Source organism: Hypanus sabinus, chromosome 2 (genome assembly GCF_030144855.1).
Source record: "Hypanus sabinus isolate sHypSab1 chromosome 2, sHypSab1.hap1, whole genome shotgun sequence".
NCBI classification, from domain to species: Eukaryota; Metazoa; Chordata; class Chondrichthyes; order Myliobatiformes; family Dasyatidae; genus Hypanus; species Hypanus sabinus.
The window spans coordinates 195,729,814-195,749,740 of NC_082707.1; the positions used below are offsets into that span (position 1 = coordinate 195,729,814).

Below are 19,927 nucleotides of genomic sequence, written 5' to 3' on the forward strand. Positions count from 1 at the left end.
GGAAATGAACCTGGTCAGATGTCAGATCTCTCAGTGGGAGAGCATTCTGGAGGTGGTGATCACAACTCCAGCTTCTTTACCATAGTGCTGAAGAGGGATAAGACCAGACAATTTGGGAAAACATTTATTGGGGTAGGGGGAAATATGATGATATAAGGCAGGAACCTGGGAACATAAATTGGGAGCAGATGTTCTCAAGGAAATGCATGGCAGAAATATGGCAAATGTGAGGGAACATTTGCATGGCATTCTGCTTAGGTATGTTCCATTGAGGTAGGGTATAAGAACCATGGATATAGAACATTTAGTTAAGAAGAAAAGAAAAGCTTACAAAATGCTCAAGAAATTAGGTACTGTTAGAGCTCTAGAAAATTACAAGGGTGCCAGGAAGGAGCTCAAAAATGAAATTAGGAGAGCTAAAGGGATCATGAGAAGGCCTTGGCAAGAAAGATTAAGGAAAACCCCAAGGCATTCTAGAAGTATGTGAAGAGCAAGACAAGAGGATGAGTCATATGAGAATAGGACCAAACAGGTGCGATAGTGGAAACGTGCATGGAGCTGGAGGAGGTAAAAGTGTTATGTACGCACAACCCAGTAAAAGTTTAGCAGCAAAAGAACACACCCGGAGTCTGGTTTTGCTGTTAACAACCATTATTTTATTAGTAACTATGTAATATAGACTTAAACCAGGTAAACTAAGGGTTTGCAGTGTTATGCAGCTTAGATATGCAGCTCAAAACTATTCAAAATATTCCAAGTGCGGTCCAACCAATGCGTTATAAAGCCTCAGCATTACATCCTTGATCTTATATCCACCAACTCAAGCTGCAAATTAACTTTTAGGGAATCCTGCATGAGGGCTCCTGGTCCCTCTGTACCTCGGACTTTTGAACTTTCTCTCCATTTAGAAAATAGTCTACACTTTTCATCCTTCCACCAAAGTGCATGACCGTATAACCATATAACAATTACAACATGGAAACAGGCCATCTTGGCCCTTCTAGTCCGTAACAAGTGCTTATGTCACCTAATCCCACCGACCTGCACTCAGCCCATAACCCTCCATTCCTTTCCTGTACATATACCTATAAATTTTACTTTAAATGACAATATCAAGCCTACCTCTACAATTTCTAATGGAAGCTCATTCCACACAGCTACCACTCTCCGAGTAAAGAAATTCCCCCTCATGTTATCCCTAAACTTTTGCCCCCTCTTGTCCTCTTGTCCTCTTGTTTGAATCTCCCCTACTCTCAATGGAAAAAAGCCTATCCACGTCAACTCTATCTATCCCCCTCATAATTTTAAGTACCTCTATCAAGTCCCCCCCTCAACATTCTACACTCCAAAGAATAAAGACCTAACTTGTTCAACCTTTCTCTGTAACTTAGGTGCTGAAACCCAGGTAACATTCTAGTAAACCTTCTCTGTACGCTCTCTATTTTGTTGATATCTTTCCTATAATTTGGTGACCAGAACAGTACACAATACTCCAAACTTGGCCTTACTAATTCCTTGTACAATTTTAACATTACATCCCAACTCCTATACTCAATGTAAACACAAAATGCCGGAAGAACTCAGCAGGCCAGACAGCATCTATGGGAGGAGGTAGTGACAATGTTTCGGGCCGAAACCCTTCATCGGGAGCCACTACCTCCTCCCATAGATGCTGTCTGGCCTGCTGAGTTCTGCCAGCATTTTATGTCTTTATTCATTTCCAGCATCTGCAGATTCACTCGTGTTGTCTTCCTATACTCAATGCTCTGATTTATAAAGGCCAGCATACCAAAAGCTTTCTTCACCACCCTATTGACATGAGATTCCACCTTCAGGGAACTATACACCATTATTCCTAGATTACTCTGTTCTACTGCATTCTTCCATGCCCTACCATTTACCATGTATGTCCTATTTGGATTATTCCTACCAAAATGTAGCATCTCACACTTACCAGCATTAAACTCCATCTGCCCTTTCAGCCCACTCTTCTAACTGGCCTAAATCTCTCTGCAAGCTTTGAAAACCTACTTCATTATCCACAACGCCACCTATCTTAGTGTCATCTGCATACTTACTAATTCAATTTGCCACCCCGTCATCCAGATCATTAATGTATATGACAAACAACAATGGACCTAGTACAGATCCCTGAGGCACACCACTAGTCACCACCCTCTAACCTGATTAACAGTTATCCACCACTACTCTCTGGCATCTCCCATCCAGCCACTGTTGAATCTATTTTACTACTTCAATATTAATATCGACTGATTGAACCTTCCTAACTAACCTTCTGTGCGGAACCTTGTCAAAGGCCTTACTGAAGCCCATATAGACAACATCCACTGCTTTACCCTTGTCAACTTTCCTTGTAACCTCTTCAAAAAATTCAATAAGATTCGTCAAACCTGACCTTCCACGCACAAATCCATGTTTACTGTTCCTGATCGGACCCTGTCTATCCAGATAATTATATATACCATCTCTAAGAATACTTTCCATTAATTTACCCCCCCCCCCACTGACGTCAAACTTACAGGCCTATAATTGCTAGGTTTACTCTTAGAACCCTTTTTAAACAATGAAACAACATGAGCAATACACCAATCCTCCAGCAACATCCCTGTTTCTAATGACATTTCAAATATTTCTGTCAGAGCCCCTGCTATTTCTACACTAACTTCCATCAAGTTCCTAGGGAATATCCTGTCAGGACCCAGAGATTTATCCACTTTTATATTCCTTAAAAGCGCCAGTACTTCTTCCTCTTTAATCATCATAGTTTCCATAGCTTCCCTACTTGTTTCCCTTACCTTACACAATTCAATATCCTTCTCCTTAGTGAATAGCGAAGAAAAGAAATTGTTCAAAATCTCCCCCATCTCTTTCGGTTCCACACATAGCTGTCCACTCTGATTCTCTAAGGGACCAATTTTATCCCTCACTATCCTTTTGCTATTAATATAACTATAGAAACCCTTCGGATTTATTTTCACCTTACTTGCCAAAGCAACCTCGTATCTTCTAATTTCTTTCTTAAGACTCATTTTACATTCTTTATATTCTTTGAGCACCTCATTTACTTCATGCTGCCTATATTTATTGTAGATATCTCTCTTTTTCTGAACCAAGTTTCCAATATCCCTTGAAAACCATGGCTCTCTCAAACTTTTAACCTTTCCTTTCAACCTAACAGGAACATAAAGATTCTGTTCCCTCAAAATTTCACCTTTAAATGACCTCCATTTCTCTATTACATCCTTCCCATAAAACAAATTGTCCCAATCCACTCCTTCTAAATCTTTTTGTATCTCCTCAAAGTTAGCCTTTCTCCAATTAAAAATCTCAACCCTGGGTCCATTCTTATCCTTCTCCATAATTATATTGAAACTAATGGCATTGTGATCACTGGACCCAAAGTGCTCCCTGGACCCAAAGTGCTCCCCAACACATACCTCCGTCTATGTGTGGAAAATTAAAATCTCCCACAATCACAATCCTGTGCTTACTACAAACTTCTGCTATCTCCTTACAAATTTGCTCCTCCAATTCTCACTCCCCATTAGGTGGTCTATAATACACCCCTATAAGTGTTACTACACCTTTCCCACCACCCAAATAGTCTCCCTAGACGAGCCCTCTAATCTATCCTGCCAGAGCACCGCTGTAATATTTTCTCTGACAAGCAATGCAACACCTCCCCCTCTTGTCCCTCCGATTCTATCACACCTGAAACAATGAAATCCAGGAATATTTAGTTGGCAATCACACCCCTTCTGCAACCATGTTTACAAACTGCAAGGCTTTATAATGAGAAATAAATTTATTGAGTGTCTTTCTACGTATCCTCTGTACAGTAATAAGTAAATAACAGGTAGTAGGAACAGAATAATATGAGAGGAGGCAGCTTTTAATTGGAATTGCTGTGTGTCAGAACACTGCTGACTTTTACTGTGGATATAAGGTAACTCTGTATTTCTGGTGCCTATGTTGTGATTAGAATGATCTAAAGAACTGAGGTTGGATATTTCATTTTATAACCCCTAATTACTTGTAAGTGATGAAAACTGTAAATAACAGTACTTGACAAAATTTATTTCCCAGTTATAATGTCAATAACCAGCAATGATTTAAAGATTTTTAATATCTTTTTATTTTATTATGTTCCTGAAGAACCTATCTTGCAGTGGAAACTTGGTAGAGAAGTTCCTTCATCTGAGATAATTCCCATTTTAAAATTTGCACATTCACTGAAGGTTGTTAAACGTCTGTGTGCCAGTGATGTGGCTATTCTTACACCTTTATTTGTCAGAGAAAAAGTGCCCAATGCAGGTACAATATTCCAATTATTATTACTCATTTAAAATCATTGTAAATGTTCAATGCATGTCTCACAAATAAAAAATAAATAAGTAAATAAATTATACTGAGTTGTACTGTCTTTGAAAGTATGTCCATAGGTTGTGGAGTTGGGAGAGATAGGCAGGTGGGTGATAGTTGAATATAGACACAAGGAAGAAAAGGGCAGATAAAGCTAGGGGTGGGGAGGGTGAAGGAGAAACTTATTGGAATTTTGATAAGAATGTTGATAATTGAAACCATTAGGGGAGAGATGAAGGGCAGATAGAACCAAACAGGGTAGGGATCTTTCTAGTGGGTGAAATGTGTGTAAAGTAGGTAGATAGAACTAGGAGGGGTTGGGGAATGAAGCATATTGAATCCTGAAAGGACTTGACAGGTCAGTCTTCAAGATGTTTTCACTTCCAAGAGTCAAGGTCAAGGGACACAGTTTCAAGGTAAGTGCCTGTTTGTTATATTGAGGTTCAACCTCACTTTTAAATAATGAGTTGGAGTACAGGAAGGAAGTAGACAGCCTAATGACATTGTGCCATGATAGCAACCTTGCCTTCAATGTCAGCAAAGTAAAAAAGCTGGTCATTCGCTTTAGCATGGTGGGTGGTGTAGACACTTCTGTTCCCATCAATGGTACTGAGGTCAAAAGGGTTGGAAGTTTCAAAGTCCAAGGAGTGAACCTTACTAATACCCTCTCCTAGTACAACTATGTACACGCCATGGGAAAGAAAGCTCATCAGTGCCTGTACTTCCTCAGGATGCTAAAGAAATTTGGTATGTCCCTTTTGATCATGACCAATTTTTAATTAGTGCCCTGTAGACAGAATTCCATTGAGATGCATCACAGTTGGTAAGCCAATTGCTCTTCTGAATACAAGAAATTGTACAGAGCTGCGGATGCAGCTTGGCACGTCAGGGAAGTCAGTCACCCCTCCATGGCCTTTGTCTACACTTCTTGCTGCCTCTGTAAAGTGGGCAGCCAAATCAAAGGCACATCCCACCCAGGATGTTCTCTCTTCTCCATGTCGTCAGTAGGAGATACAAAGGACTGAAACCACCAGGGTCAAGGACAGCTTCAAGACTTTATTACTTCCAATCTTCATATGCATGGAGTAAAAATCTTTACGTTACGTCTCCATCTAAATGTGCAATTTATAGTAATTTGTAATAAGTAGTATGTACAACAGGACAGTCAATATAACATAGAAATGCAATTGCATCAGCATGAATTAATCATTCTGATGGCTGGTGGTCCTGGAGCCTGTTGGTCCTGGCTTTTTTGCTGCATAACGTTTCCCAGATGGTGGCAGCTGGAACAGTTTGTGGTTGGGGTGACTCAGGTCCCCAATGATCCTTCAAGCTCTTTTTACACACCTGTCTTTATAAATGTCCTGAATAGTGGGAATTTCACATCTACAGATGCACTGGACTGTCCGCACCACTCTCTGCAGAGTCCTGCGATTGAGGGAAGTACAGCTGCCATACTAGACAGTGATGCAGCTAGTCAGCTAGTCTCAATTGTGCCCCTGTAGAAAATTCTTAGAATTTGGGGGCCCATACCAAATTTCTTCAACTGTTTGAGGTGAAAGAGATGCTGTTTTGCTTTTTTCACCACACAGCCAGTATGTACATACCACATGAGATCCTCGGTGATGTGTACCTTAGGCAATAAGATAGACTCTTGACTTCATAATCTATGTCGTCAAGGCCTTGCGCCTTATTGTCTTCCTGCACTGCACTTTCTCTGTACCTGTAACAATTTGTTCTGCCTTCTGTTATTGCTTTTCTGTGTAGGATCTTGATATACTGATGGGATGAAATGATCTGTATGGATGGCATGCAAAACTCAGAGCAACGCACACAAAATGCTGGAGGAACTCAGCAGTTCAGGCAGCGTTTATGGAGATGAATGAACAGTTAACATTTTTGACTGTGACCCTTCAGGACTGGAAAGGAAGGGGGAAAATGCCAAAATAAAAAGGCAGGGGGAGAGGAAGGATAGCTAGAAGCTGATAGGTGAAGTCAGATGGATAGGAAAGATAAAGGGCTGGAGAGGAAGGAACCTAATAGGAGAGGAGAGTGTGCCATAGGAGAAAAGGAAGAAAGAGGACACCCAAGGGGTAGTGATAGGCAGGTGAGAAGACATAAGAGGTCAGAGTGGGGAATGCAAGAAGAGGGGAGGAGGAGGGAATTTTTTTTAACTGGAAGGAGAAATCGATATTCATGTAATTGGGTTGGGGGCTACCCAGATGGAAAATAAGGTGTTGTTCCTCCAACCTTAGGGTGATAAACCAATTTGCCATGTTACCATTGGTACTTTCTTCAGAGATCAAGCCCTTGCAGTGATACATGAACAAAAATCATACATTAATGGAATTGTTAAAGATTTTATACACTAAAGATATTTTGATCCTCAATTTTTTAAGCAAGAAAAAATTCTTTGTAATATTTTGGATTCATCTTTTGTGTTTCTTTTCAGGTATTTATCTATTGGTAACCAAGAGTGCATTTACATCAGTACATGACAAGTGGTTTGATGTCAAACCTGTCATTTGTTCTTTAATCAAAGGAGGTAATTTTAATTTATTTATTATTTTGAATACTAACCCAGTTGACAACAACCCAGTTGACCATTACTTGGTGGGATTCTTTGTTGTCTAGTTAAAAACATCACTATTGCTAAGGAGCTGGTAATGACCATATTCGTCTGGTAGCTGGTTGATTGTAGTAGATGAAATATTTAAAACGGATCCTGAAGGCAGAAATAAGTGGACAATTTGCTGATATTCAGTTATTCAAATTATAATAAATAATGGACTTTCACATACAGTGAATCTTGAGCTTGCTGTCAATTTTGGGGTGTTAAATCTTGATGATTCGCCCCAGCCATTAGATGCCAAATGGAGTCCATTATATAGCTGAATCCTACTGGATATCCCAGCATTACCCTGAGAGATTCACTCAAATCCAGTATCTGATCAGATCTTCTGCGGGACCTAAATTTTTGTTGATATCAAAGAATTTTTAGGGCAAAGAGTTAAAAAAAGAAACAGAGGCATCATTTTTCCCAAGATAAATTAATACAAGTCAGATAAGTCAATTGTAAAATTTAGTTGAGTGGTAGCACATGCAATTGAAATAAATTGGAAGTAATGCACTTGAGGAAGTCTTATCCTAGTAGGATAGATAACATAAATGGCAGAGGCCTTGAGAAAGGCCTTGGGATGTAAGGCTGTTGCTTCTGAAAATGGCAACAAAGGTAATTAGAGTTGTGAAAATATTACTTGGCATACTTGCCTTCTTAGGCCAAAGCATTGCTCTTGTACAAAACATTGATTAGCCTGCATTTTGAGGAGCATGTAGGAATCACTTCCAGTTAAACTGGTTTTTTTGAAATTGATCTTACAGGATAACTATACCAGAAATGATAAAGAATAAGGCTGAATATTGAATGCTTTGGATACTTATTAAAGTTAAAATAAATCTACATGAAAAAATATTGATTCTTCATCATGGTAAATGTGTTGGTTCTTCTTTGCTAGTCCTGCTGAAGGGTCTTGTCCGGAAACACCGGCTGTACTCTTTTCCATGGATGCTGCCTCACCAGCTGAGTTCCTCCAGCATTTTGTGTGTGTTGCTTGGATTTCCAGCTCTACAGATTTTCTCTTGTTTGTGGTTCTTCTTTTAACCATTTCTACTGTACTCCCAGTATATGTGTACCTACATACATGCAAACAAGCAAATTGGGATCAAGGGAATAAGCCACTCAGGCCTGAGCAAGTACTACCAGTCATAAGATCATTGACTAATCTGATTCTATGCTCATCTCAGCCTTTAGTAACCTTTCATGCATTGTTTATCATGAATTAGTTTACTTCTGCCTTAAAGAATCAGAATCAGGTTTAATATCACAGTCATGTGTCATGAAATTTGTGTGTTTTGTGGTAGCAATACAGTGCAACACATGAAGAATATAAATTATTATAAATTGCACCAAAATATATATATACAAAATTAAATTAAATACAAGAGAGCAAAAAGAGTGAGGTGGTGTTCATGGGATGGTTAATTGTCTGTTTTGAAATCTAATGATGAATGGAAAGAAGCTGCTCCTAAATCATTGAGTATATTCAGGCACCTGTGCTTCATTCTGATGATAATAATAAGAGATCATATCCTGAATGATAGAGGACCTGTTTTATTTAACAGTTTTAGTTATTTCCTACCATCACCCTTGAATGGAAACCAAATATTCATGATGCCCTAAAGAAAGAAAATTTGTCTCAACTGTGTTTTAAGCAGATGAGCTTCAATTTCTTCGTTGATCTTATAGAACAATTTTATTGAAGTACATAAAATGATTCACATGATACAGTTGTTCAATGGATTAACTAATATACTGTATTTTTGTCTTCAGATTGTAATATTTGGCTGTTGGATATTGCCTTGACAAATCGACATTTGGTTCTGTTGACAAACCGTGGACTTTTTATAAGCCATAGCATGCTGTTCCAACCAGGAGAGGACGCACAGGTATGAAAAATCATGCAGTGGATCTTCACAGATTATCTATTAATAATATTTAGAGCAACACTGAAGATCAAGGCTAAGGTTTTACTAGGATTTGCAGTAATGGATTTGCTTTAAATGTAGGTTTAATGAAACAATAGCATAAGAAGTTTGCAACAATTCTGATGGATTTTTTAGCTAAGTTTCCATTATCCTAATTTTGATGCAAAATTAAGTTGGTATTGCAAGTGTTCTAAGTGAAATGCTAGCTATGTGTGTCTGTATGCACATGCTGCTTGACTTGCTGAGTATTTCCAGCATTTTCTCTTTTCATTCCGGAGTTATTCCATATTTTTCCTTTTCCTGCAACCAAGACTGAAAAAGAATGCAAATGCGTATTAATATGTTTATTAAAATAAAACCCCATTATTTTAATTAGATAAAATTCATGAAAATGCATAGAATCTGCATTTAACCTGAGCTAATGTAAATTAACGTAACGGAACTCATCTGAATAAATGGGAATTATGCCTGTTGTCATCTTCTGTTTTGGCAAATTGTTGGAATTGAGGATGAGTTGTTTACATTCTAGTTCTGTGGTACTGAGATGGCTGATGATGTCTTTGAGTGTTCTACAGACTCTACCACAGGTAAAGCAGGAGGTTCTTCACAAATTGTTCAGGAGATGGTTTGGGAGGTTGTGAACTCCTGTCATTTACACTGAGTTCTGTACTCTTCCCATGGTTCTTAGTGCTATCCCGAAGCTCCTTCTCTATTTTGAGCACAGATTTTCACAATGAAGATATTATGCTTTTCAAAGAGGCTTTCAAATCATCCTTGAACTTTTTCTTCTGTCTACCTGGTAATCTTTTGCAGCATACTCGAACAGATTTTCTGGTGAAGTCTGGTGTCAAGCATGTGAACAATGTTGCTTGTGTATATGGTAATTACTAGGGACGTTAATCTGAAGGAAGGGGCTGACACTGCTTCACTGGTACTTTCAGGTACCTACTATTGATATTCCTTGAATGAAGAATACACAGGAGGATAAGATCACTGCTGGCTGGTAGACAGTCAGCTTAATGTCAGCCTTGAGCTGTTGATCTTCAAACACATTTCCTCAGATGGCTAAGTTATGCTGGTGTACTGAAGGTGACTAATGCTTGCTTGTCTTTGGTTGAGAGATGGCTCTCAAGATGTGGGAAGCATGATCTTCAGGATTTCATTGTGGGTGTGAGTGGTGTCATATAGTGAGGTGGGTTTCTTTTTCTGTGGTGAAGACATTGATGATTGGAACTCAAACTTCTAACATGTTACTATGATATGTATGCTGCAGCTCAGTGATTTAAGGTATTCAACAGTTTCTAAATACCTTAAATTAATTCCACTAAAGTGGGAAAAAAAGTAATCATGGATTAAGTAAGGCTGAGAAAAGTATTGGGGTGATGATATGGGGTGTGCTAAGATTGGGTCTGTGTATATGACCTCAATAAGCAATGAAGCTTAGGTTGCCTCTCAGCTTGGGGCCTCAAGAATTGCCTGTGGATCTAATTGTGTGTCGTAGTGGAGCAGGATGTCAATTCAGCTGGCATAGGTATTCAAAGTATGAAATTACTCCCCAGATCTAAACTCAATTGACTTCTAGATATTTAGATTGGGTGTGCTGCATAAAGTATTAATGTATACACATACTGTTCCTTCCCCAACTATGATATACATTAGCTAACAATACAAATTGTACCCAAAAACATATTGTAAATTACATCAAGCCTGTGATTTACACATAGAACTACTATCCTTGTTAAAATTTCTGACTCACACCAAGTCCATTTGTTCTTGAGCAAAAATACAGTCTACAAGTGGAACTCAGTGGGTTGAACAGCTTCCATGGAAGGAAGATAATTCTTGAAGTTTCAGACTAAAGCCCATGATCAGGTGTCAGTCATAGAGTCATGGAGAAATACAGCACAGAAACAGGCCCATTGGCCCATCTAGTCCATGCCGAAACAATTTAAACTGCCCACTCCAAATGACCTGCACCAGGACCATACCCCTCCATATCTCTACTATTCATGTACCAATCTAAACTTCTCTTAAATGCTGAAATTGAGCTCACATGGACCTCTTGTGCTGGCAGCTCATTCCCCACTTCCACAACCCACTGAGTGAAGAGGTTTCCCCTCATGTTCCCCTTAAACTTTTCACCTTTCAACATTACTATAGGACTGCTAGAAGTGAGGCTGGAGAAATAATAATGGGGAACAAAGAATTGGCAGATGAACTAAATGAGTATTTTGCATCAGTCTTCACTGTGGAATACACTAGCAGTGTGTCAGATGTTGAAGTGTACTAGGGAAAAGAGATGAGTGCAGTTACTATTACAAGGGAGAAGATGCTCAAAAAGCTGAAAGACCTAAGGTTACATAAGTCACCCAGACAGTATGAACAACTTGTTAGGGTTCTGAAAGAGGTAGTGGTTGAGATTGTGGAGGCATTAGTAATGATCTTTCAAAAATCATTGGACTCTGGCATGAGCCCAGAGGAAAGAAAAATTGCAAGTGTCGCTTCACTCTTGTGCAGAATACCCTAAAGGTTAACTTGCAGGTAGAGTTGGTGGTGAGGAAGTCAAATACAATGTTAGTGTTTATTTCAAAAGGTCGAGAATACAAGAGCAGGCATGTGATGCCGAGGCTTTATAAAGCACTGGTGAGGCCTTACCTTGAGTATTGTGAATAGTTTTGGGCTCCTCATCTAAGAAAAGATGTGCTGGCATTGGAGAGGGTTCATGGGAGGTTCACAAGGGGTGTCCATTTAAAATACAGATGGGGAGACATTTCTTCAGCCAGAGGGTGGTGAATTGTGGAATTTGTTATCACAGGCAGCTGTGAAGACTAGGTCGTTGAGCGTATTTAAGGCAGAACTTGATAGGTTCTTGATTGGAGGCTGGGGAGTGGGGCTGAGGAGGGGGATAAAGGATCACCCATGATTGAATGGTGTAGACTCGATGGGCCAAATGGCTTAATTTTGCTGCTACATCTTATAGTCTCATGGTCTGTGGTCTTAACCCATGACCTCTGATCGTAGTCCTATTCAACCTCAGTGAAAAAAGCTTGCTTGTATTTATTTTATCTATACCTCTCATAATTTGATATACCTCTGTCAAATCTCCTCTCAATCTTCTATGTTCTAAGGAATACAGTTTTAATCTTTTCAATCTTACCTTATAACTCAGGTCCTCTAGACCTAGCAATGTCCTTGTAAATTTTCTCTACACTCTTTCAGTCTTGTTTGCATCTTTCCTGTAGGTTGGTAACCAAAACTTCACATAATACTCCAAATTAGGCCTCATCAATGTCTTATACAACTTCAAAATAAAATCCTATCTTCTGTATTTTATATTGATTTATGAAACCCAATGTGCCAAAAGCTTTCTTTATTACACTATCTACCTATGACACCACTCTCATGAATTATGTACATGTATTCCCAGATCTCTTTGTTCTACTGCACTCCTCTGTGCCCTACCATTCACTGTGTAAGACATATGCTGGTTGGTCCTACTGAAGTGCAAAACCTGACACTTGTCTGCCATTTTCAGCCCATTTTTCCAGCTGATAGAAATCCCTCTGCAAACCATGATTGCCTTCCTCATTGTCCACTACACCACCAATCTTGGTGTCTTCTGCAAATTTGTTGATCCAGCTAATCACATTTTCATCCAGGCTATTAATATGAATGACAAACACTAAAGGACCCAGTACCCATCCCTGCAGCAACCATCAACTCCCACTCTCTAGCTTCACCCACAAAGCCAATGTCTAATCCAATTTACTATCTCATCTTGAATTCTGAGTGACTGAACCTTCTTAAATAGCCTCCCATGTGGGTCCCTGTCAAATGCTTTACTATAGTCAGTGTAGACAACATCTGCTGCCTTGCCTTCATCCTGGTAACTTCTTCAAAAAACTCTTGATTGTTTAGATTGAACCTACCTCTGATTACTATTTCTTTGCTGTATTTCCCTTTGACTCTATCCCTCTATGACTCTTTGCCATCATCCCTGCTAGTGTTCCTTTCCAATCAGACTATGTGGTGAATAGGTTGGAGGGTTGTCAGAGATTTTAGTGGGACATCGATAGGTTACAGAACTGGGCTGAGAAGTGGCAGATGGACTTCAACCCAGATAAATGTGCAGTGAACACGAGGAAATCTGCAGATGCTGTAAGTTCAAACACCTGACGAAGGGTCTCGGCCCGAAACGTCGACAGTGCTTCTCCCTAGGGATGCTGCCTAGCCTGCTGTGTTCTACCAGCATTTTTAAATGTGCAGTGGTTCATTTTGGTAGGTCAAATTTGAAGACAGAATATAATATTAATGGTAAGATTTTTGGCAGTGTGGATGATCAGAGAGATCTTGGGGTCTATGTCTATAAGACACTCAAAGCTGCTGCACAGGTTGATAGTGTTAAGAAGGCATATGGTGCATTGGTCTTTATCAACCGTGGAGTTGAGTTCGAGCTTTGAGGTAATGTTACAGCTATTTCAAACCTTAGTTTTACTTGGAGTACTGTGTTCAGTTCTAGTCACCTCACTACAAGATGGATGTGGATACTATCGAGAGAATGCAGAGGAGATTTACAAGGATGTTGCTTGGCTTAAAGAGCATGCCTCATGAGAATAGGTAGAGTGAATTTGGCCTTTTCTCCTTGGAGCGACAGAGGATGGGAGGTGACCTGATCGAGGTGTAGAAGATGATGAGAGGCATTGATTGCATGGGTAGTCAGAGGCTTTCTCCCATGGTTGAAATGGCTAACATGAGGGGGGCATAGTTTTAAAGAGTTTCGAGGTAGGTACAGAGGAGATTTTGGGGGTTAAGTTTTTCACACAGAGAGTGGTGGGTGCATGGAATACACTGCCAGCAATGGTGGAAGAGGCAGATACAATAGGTTCTCTCAAAACATACATGGAGCTTAGAAAAATAGAGGGCTATGCGGTGGGGACATTCTAGACAGTTTCTAGAGTAGGTTACATGTTCAGCACAACATTGTGGATTGAAAGGCCTGTAATATTCTGTAGATGTTCTGTATTCCTCTCTTATGCCTCTGTAATTCCCTGTACTCCATTGTAATATTAATATTTCTGACTTTATCTTCTCTCTTTCAAATTGCAGATGAATTGTATCATATAATGAATGCTGGCTAAGGGTTCCTTTACCTTAAGCTCTTTAATAAATGCAGCTCATTGCACAGCACCTACTCCAGAATAGCTAATCCTCTAGTGGGATCTACAGTTTACCCCTCTTTGGATCCATCACCAAACTGATTTTCCCAATCTACCATTGAAATCCCCCATGATGACCGTAACATTGTTCATTTTACTTGCATTTTCTATCTCCTGTTGTAATTTGTAGACCAAATCTTTACCACTGTTTGGGGACTTGTATGTAATTCTCATACAGGTCTTTTTACTCTTGCAGTTTCTTAGCTCTACCCACAAGGATTCTACACCATTTGATCCTACACCACTTGACACTACACCACCTTTTATTTGTAGGTTTGATTCAATTTTTTTTTAACAAATAGAACCACCCTACTCTCTCTCTGCGTGCCTGCCTGTCCTTGCAATACAATCTGTATCCTTGGATGTTCAGCTTCCAGCTATAATCTTCTTTCAGCCATGACCCAGTGATGCTCATAATGTTATACGTGCGAATCTCTAACTGTGCTACACTATCATCAACGTTATTCTATATCCAGCGTGCATTCACTTATAACACCTTCGGTCCTGTTTTCATTATATTTTTCGATTTTGTCCCTCTTTTACATTGCAACTCATCCTGTTGACGGCAATTTTGCCTTATCATTAGCCTCTCCTTTCAATGTCTCATTACACATTACCTCTGTTTGTAAACCAACTACCTCATCCTCAGCCCTTTAAATCTGATTCTCAATCACCAACCAAAATAGTTTAAACACTCCTGATGTTTAAACCTGCCTGCAAGAATATTGGTTTCACTTCAGTTCAGGTGCAACCTGTCCCTTTTGTACAAGTCATATCTTTGTCAATAGAGATTTTCATGATACATAAATTTTAACCTCTGTCCCCACACCAGTCCCTCAGCCATGCATTCATCTGCAAAATCATCCTATTCTTACCCTTAATGGTGCATGGCATGGGCAGCAGTCCAGAGAATGCTACCCAGGAGATTGTATTTTTCGGTTTTCTACCTAACTCCCTAACATCTGTCTTCGGAACCTCCTTACCTTTCCTACCTATGTCATTGGTACCAATATGTACCAAGACTTATAACTGCTCACACTGTCCCTTTAGAATGCCATGGACCCAAACAAGGCATCCCTGACCTTAGCATCAGGTAGGCAACATACCATCTGAGTGTCACTATCGCATTCACAGAATCTCATTGAGTCATTGAAAAAGTACAGCACAGAAAAAGGTCCTTTGGCCCATCTGGTCCATACTGAAAACAGTCAAACTGTCTACTCCCAATGAACTGTACCAGGACCATAGCCCTCCGTACCCTTACCATCCATGTACCTATCGAAACTAATGTTAATCATTCAAATCAAGCTTGCATGCACCACCTCTTATGGCAGCTCACTCCATACTCTCATGACCTTCTGAGTGAAGAGGTTTCCTGTTATGTTCCCCTTAAACTTTTCACCTTTCACTTTTAACCCACGACCTCAGCTCAGTGGAACTACCCTACTTGCACTGACTCGATCTATACCCCTCATAATTTTATACTCCTCTATCAAATTTTCACTGAATCTGCAATGTTCCAAGGAATACAGTCCTAACCTATGCAATCTTTCCTTATAACTCAGATCCTACAGTAACATACAGTTACTGTAAGCTTTCTCTGTACCCTTTCAACCTTGTTTACATCTTTCCTGTCAGTAGGTGACCAAAACTACACACAATACTCCAAATTAGGCCCCACCAACATCATATACTATAACATAACATCCCATCACCTGTACTCAATACTTTGATTTATGAAGGCCAATGTGCCAGAAATTTTCTTTATGACCCAAACTACCTGTGACACCACTTTCAACAAATTATGTATCTGTATTCCCAGATCCTTTTGTTCTACCACACCCCTCAGTTCCCTACTGTTCACTGTGTAAGACATATCCTGGTTGGTCCTACTGAAGTGTTAAGACCTTGCTGTTGTCTACACTAAATTCCATCTGCTATTTTTAGTTCATTTTTCCAGCTGATTTTAGATCCCTTGCAAGCCATGATATTCTTCCTCGCTGTCCACTACACCCTAATCTTGGTGTCATCCACAAAGTGCTAAACCACGTTATGACTGAGATCAATGATATACAGACAACCAAATACCCAGCAGTGATCCTTGAGGAAAACCACTAGTCACAGGCCTCTAGCCAGAGAGGCAACCATCTACTGCCACTCTTTGGCTTCTCCCACAAAGTTAATGTCTCATCCAATTTGCTGCCTCATCTTGAATGTCGAGTGACCAAATCTTCTTGACCAACCTCCCATGCAGGAACTTGTCAGGTGTCTTCCTGAAGTCCATGTAGATAACATCCACTGCCTTGCCTTGATCTACTTTCTGGGTAAATTCCCCAAAAAACTTTGTAAAATAGTTAGACATGACAGAACATGCACAAAGCCTTGTTGACTATCCTTAATTAGCCCATGTTTATCCAAATGCATATAGATCTGGTCCATTAGAATACCTTCCAATAACTTTCCCACAACTGATGTCAGACTCATCAGCCTAATATTTCCTGGTTTTTGCCTTTTTTAAACAACGTAACACTATTGGCTATCCTCTAGTACCTCTCCTGTTGCTAAGGATGTTTCAAATTTCTCTTCTAGGGCCCCAGCAATTTCTGCACTTGCCTCCTGTAATGTCCAAGGGAACATCTTATAAGGCCCTGGGGATTTATCCACCTTGACGTGCTTTAGAATAGAAAACACCTCCTCCTCTGTAGTTTGTCCAGGGTCCATGAAGTTAATGCCGCTTTGCCTCTCTGCTATAGACTCAGTATCGATCTCCTGAGTAAATACAGACACAGAATGCATTCAAGAGCTTACCAATCTGTTTTGATTCCACACATAGATTATCATTCTGGTCTTCTAGGATCTAATTTTGTCCTCACCAATCCTTTTTGCTCTTAACCTACCTGTAGAATCCGTAAGACCATAAGACATAGGATCAGAATTAGGGTATTTGTCCCATCAAGTCTGCTCCACCATTCAATCATGGCTGATCCTTTTTTCCACCCCTCAACTCCACTCCTTGGCCTTTTCCTTGTAACCTTTGATGCTGTGTCCAATTAAGAATCTTATCAATCCTTTCCTGAAATACACCAAACAACCTGGCCTCCACATCTGCCTGTGATAATAAATTCCATAACTTCACCATCCTCTGGCTGAAGAAATTTCTCTCCATCTCTGTTTTAAATGGACACCCCTCGATTCCGAGGCTGTGCCTTCTTGTGCTCGACTCCCCCACCATGGGAAGCATCCTTTCCACATCTAGTATGCCTCAGCCTTTCAATATTCGAAAGGTTTCAATGAAATCTCCCTCATCCTTCTAAATTCCATTGAGTACAAGCCCAGAGCTATCAAAAGTTCCTCCTATAATATTTCTTTCATTCCCAGAAACATCCTTGTGAACTTCCTGTGAAACCTCTCCAATGCCAGTGCATCTGGAGACCAGATCTGTTCACAATACTCAAGGTGAGGCCTCATCAGTGCCTTATAAAACCTCAGCATCTGCTCATATATTCCAGACCTTTTGAAATAAATGCTAACATTGCATTTGCCTTCCTCACTACCAACTCTTCCTGCAAGTTAATGTTTAGGATGTTCTGCTCAAGGACTCCGAAGTCCCTTTGCATCTCAGATTATTTGATTTTCTCCCTGTTTAGAAAATAGTTTGCACATTTATTTCCTCTTTAAAAAGTGCATGAGCATGCATTTTCCAACATTGTATTTCATTTGCCAGATTCTTGCCTATTCTCTCCTAATCTAAGTCTTTCTGCCGCCTACCTCTTTCCTCAACACTACCTGCCCCTCCACCAATCTTTGTATCATCTGTAAACTTGACAACAAAGCCACCTATTCCATCATATAAATTATTGATATACAGCATAAAAAGAAGTGGTCCCAACATCGACCCCTGTGGAACACCATTTGTCACTGACAGCCAATCAGAAAAGGATCCTTTTATTCCCACTCACTGCACCTACCTATCAGCCAATGTTCTAACCATGCCATTAACTTTCCTGTAATATTTTTGGCTCTTAACTTGTTAAACAGTCTCATGTGTGACATATTATCAAAGGGCTTCTGAAAGTCCAAATATACAATATCCACTACATTCCCTTTATCTGCCTTACTTGTAATCTCCTCAAAGAATATCAATAGTGTACACATCATCGATGATCCTACCTGGACTGTGCACACTGGTTTTGTGGCAAAAATAGCACAACGGCATCTCTTGCACCTCAGGTGACTGAAGAAGTTTGGCATAGGCCCCCAAATCCTCAAGACGTTCTACAGGTGCACCATTGAGAGCATACTGACTGGCTGTATCACTGCCTGGTATGGAAACTACTCTAACCTTGACCACTGGGGATTGCAGAGAGTGGTACAACAGCCCAGCGCATCTACAGATGTGAACTTCCTTTCACCGAGGTCATTAATAGCAGCAGGTGCAGAAAGAAGGGCTGGAAGATCATCGGGGACACCTGTCACCCCAACCATAAACTGTTTCAGTTGCTTCTGTCTGGCAAACACTACGGCAGCATTAAAGTCAGGACCAACAGGCTACAGGACAGCTTCTTCCTACAAGCCACTAGACTTTTAAAGTCACGTCTGTACATTGCAATGGAGTCATTACTGTTATGCAACCAGCAGCGATAGATATGAAATTGAGTTGGGTTTTTATAAATAAACAACAAAATTTATTAACCTCTTCTCAAAAATATCGAGAAGTAAACAACTAATTTAAACAGAAGTTAACAGTGTTATGTGTCTATAGTTATCAAACATTCGAAATTAGAGATAGTTCTTAACAAAGCTTATTCAAGCACAGTCTTAAAGTTGTAGTTTAAGAATTCTAAGTGATTTATGAGATAAGTGAGAGGAGAGACTTCCCAAACTAGCGATGATCTGATCCTTGAAGAAAAGACGAAACTGCGGACAATAAATGCCTTTTCCGAAAATCCCGAAGAATAAGATTTCCCCCAGTAACTGACCTTTCGCCAGAGGTGGTCACCACACACCCGAGACCTTCCAGGGGTTAACCAAAAGTGCGTGCCACACTTCACATCAATCACTTCAATACACACAGAATGTCGTTGATTTCTACCCAATTCTTTGGGTTTGCACTAAGCTGGTATTTCTTCACTCTCTCTCTCTCTCTCCTTCTACGATTACATAACCACCAAATGTGACTCCCAACAAAACAGCTACACAACAAATTATTGTCTCCCCTTCTATACCATTGGGACATGCCATCACATGACATCACATCATACCCCACTATCAGAAGGTAATTACATCATACCAATATCACAAGACATCATACTCACGAGAAACTCACGGGACAGATAACATGATATTTACTCCCTCATGTTGTGGAATGGATGAAAGATTTAAATAGATTCTATAGATTCTTTTTTTTTTCAATATTTTTATTGATTTCTTACATAAAAGAATACAGAGTACAGTAGGATATATAATATAGATCAATTACAATATATTGGAATCACAAATATAGTCACATTACCCTATATCCATATATATTAAATTTAAACATAATATTGAAAAGAGATGATTTTATTATACAAAAAAATCTAAATCCACTACCAGAAAAAGAGCAGCTGTTTGTTAAAAAAACAGAAAAGGAAAAATTCCTTATCATATAGAAAAACACACTATTAGCCAACATCTATGCTTAATAGCAAACCAAAGATTTTGAAAATAATTCAAAAAAAAGGTCCCCACAATGTCAAAAAATCTTGTCTAGGTTCAGAAATTGAACAATGAATTTTCTCTAA

At 39.6% G+C, this 19,927-nt stretch overlaps 1 protein-coding gene across 1 annotated transcript in view; it reads left to right on the forward strand.

Moving 5' to 3' along the window:
• The window catches only part of LOC132404108 (cation channel sperm-associated auxiliary subunit beta-like), a 116,701-nt gene that overhangs the window by 1,842 nt on the left and 94,932 nt on the right, over positions 1-19,927 (forward strand). The window contains exons 2-3 of the mRNA XM_059988156.1: positions 6,836-6,928; positions 8,774-8,889. Of these exons, the coding sequence (XP_059844139.1) occupies positions 6,836-6,928; positions 8,774-8,889 (209 nt within the window). The remainder of the gene's footprint in view (positions 1-6,835; positions 6,929-8,773; positions 8,890-19,927) is intronic.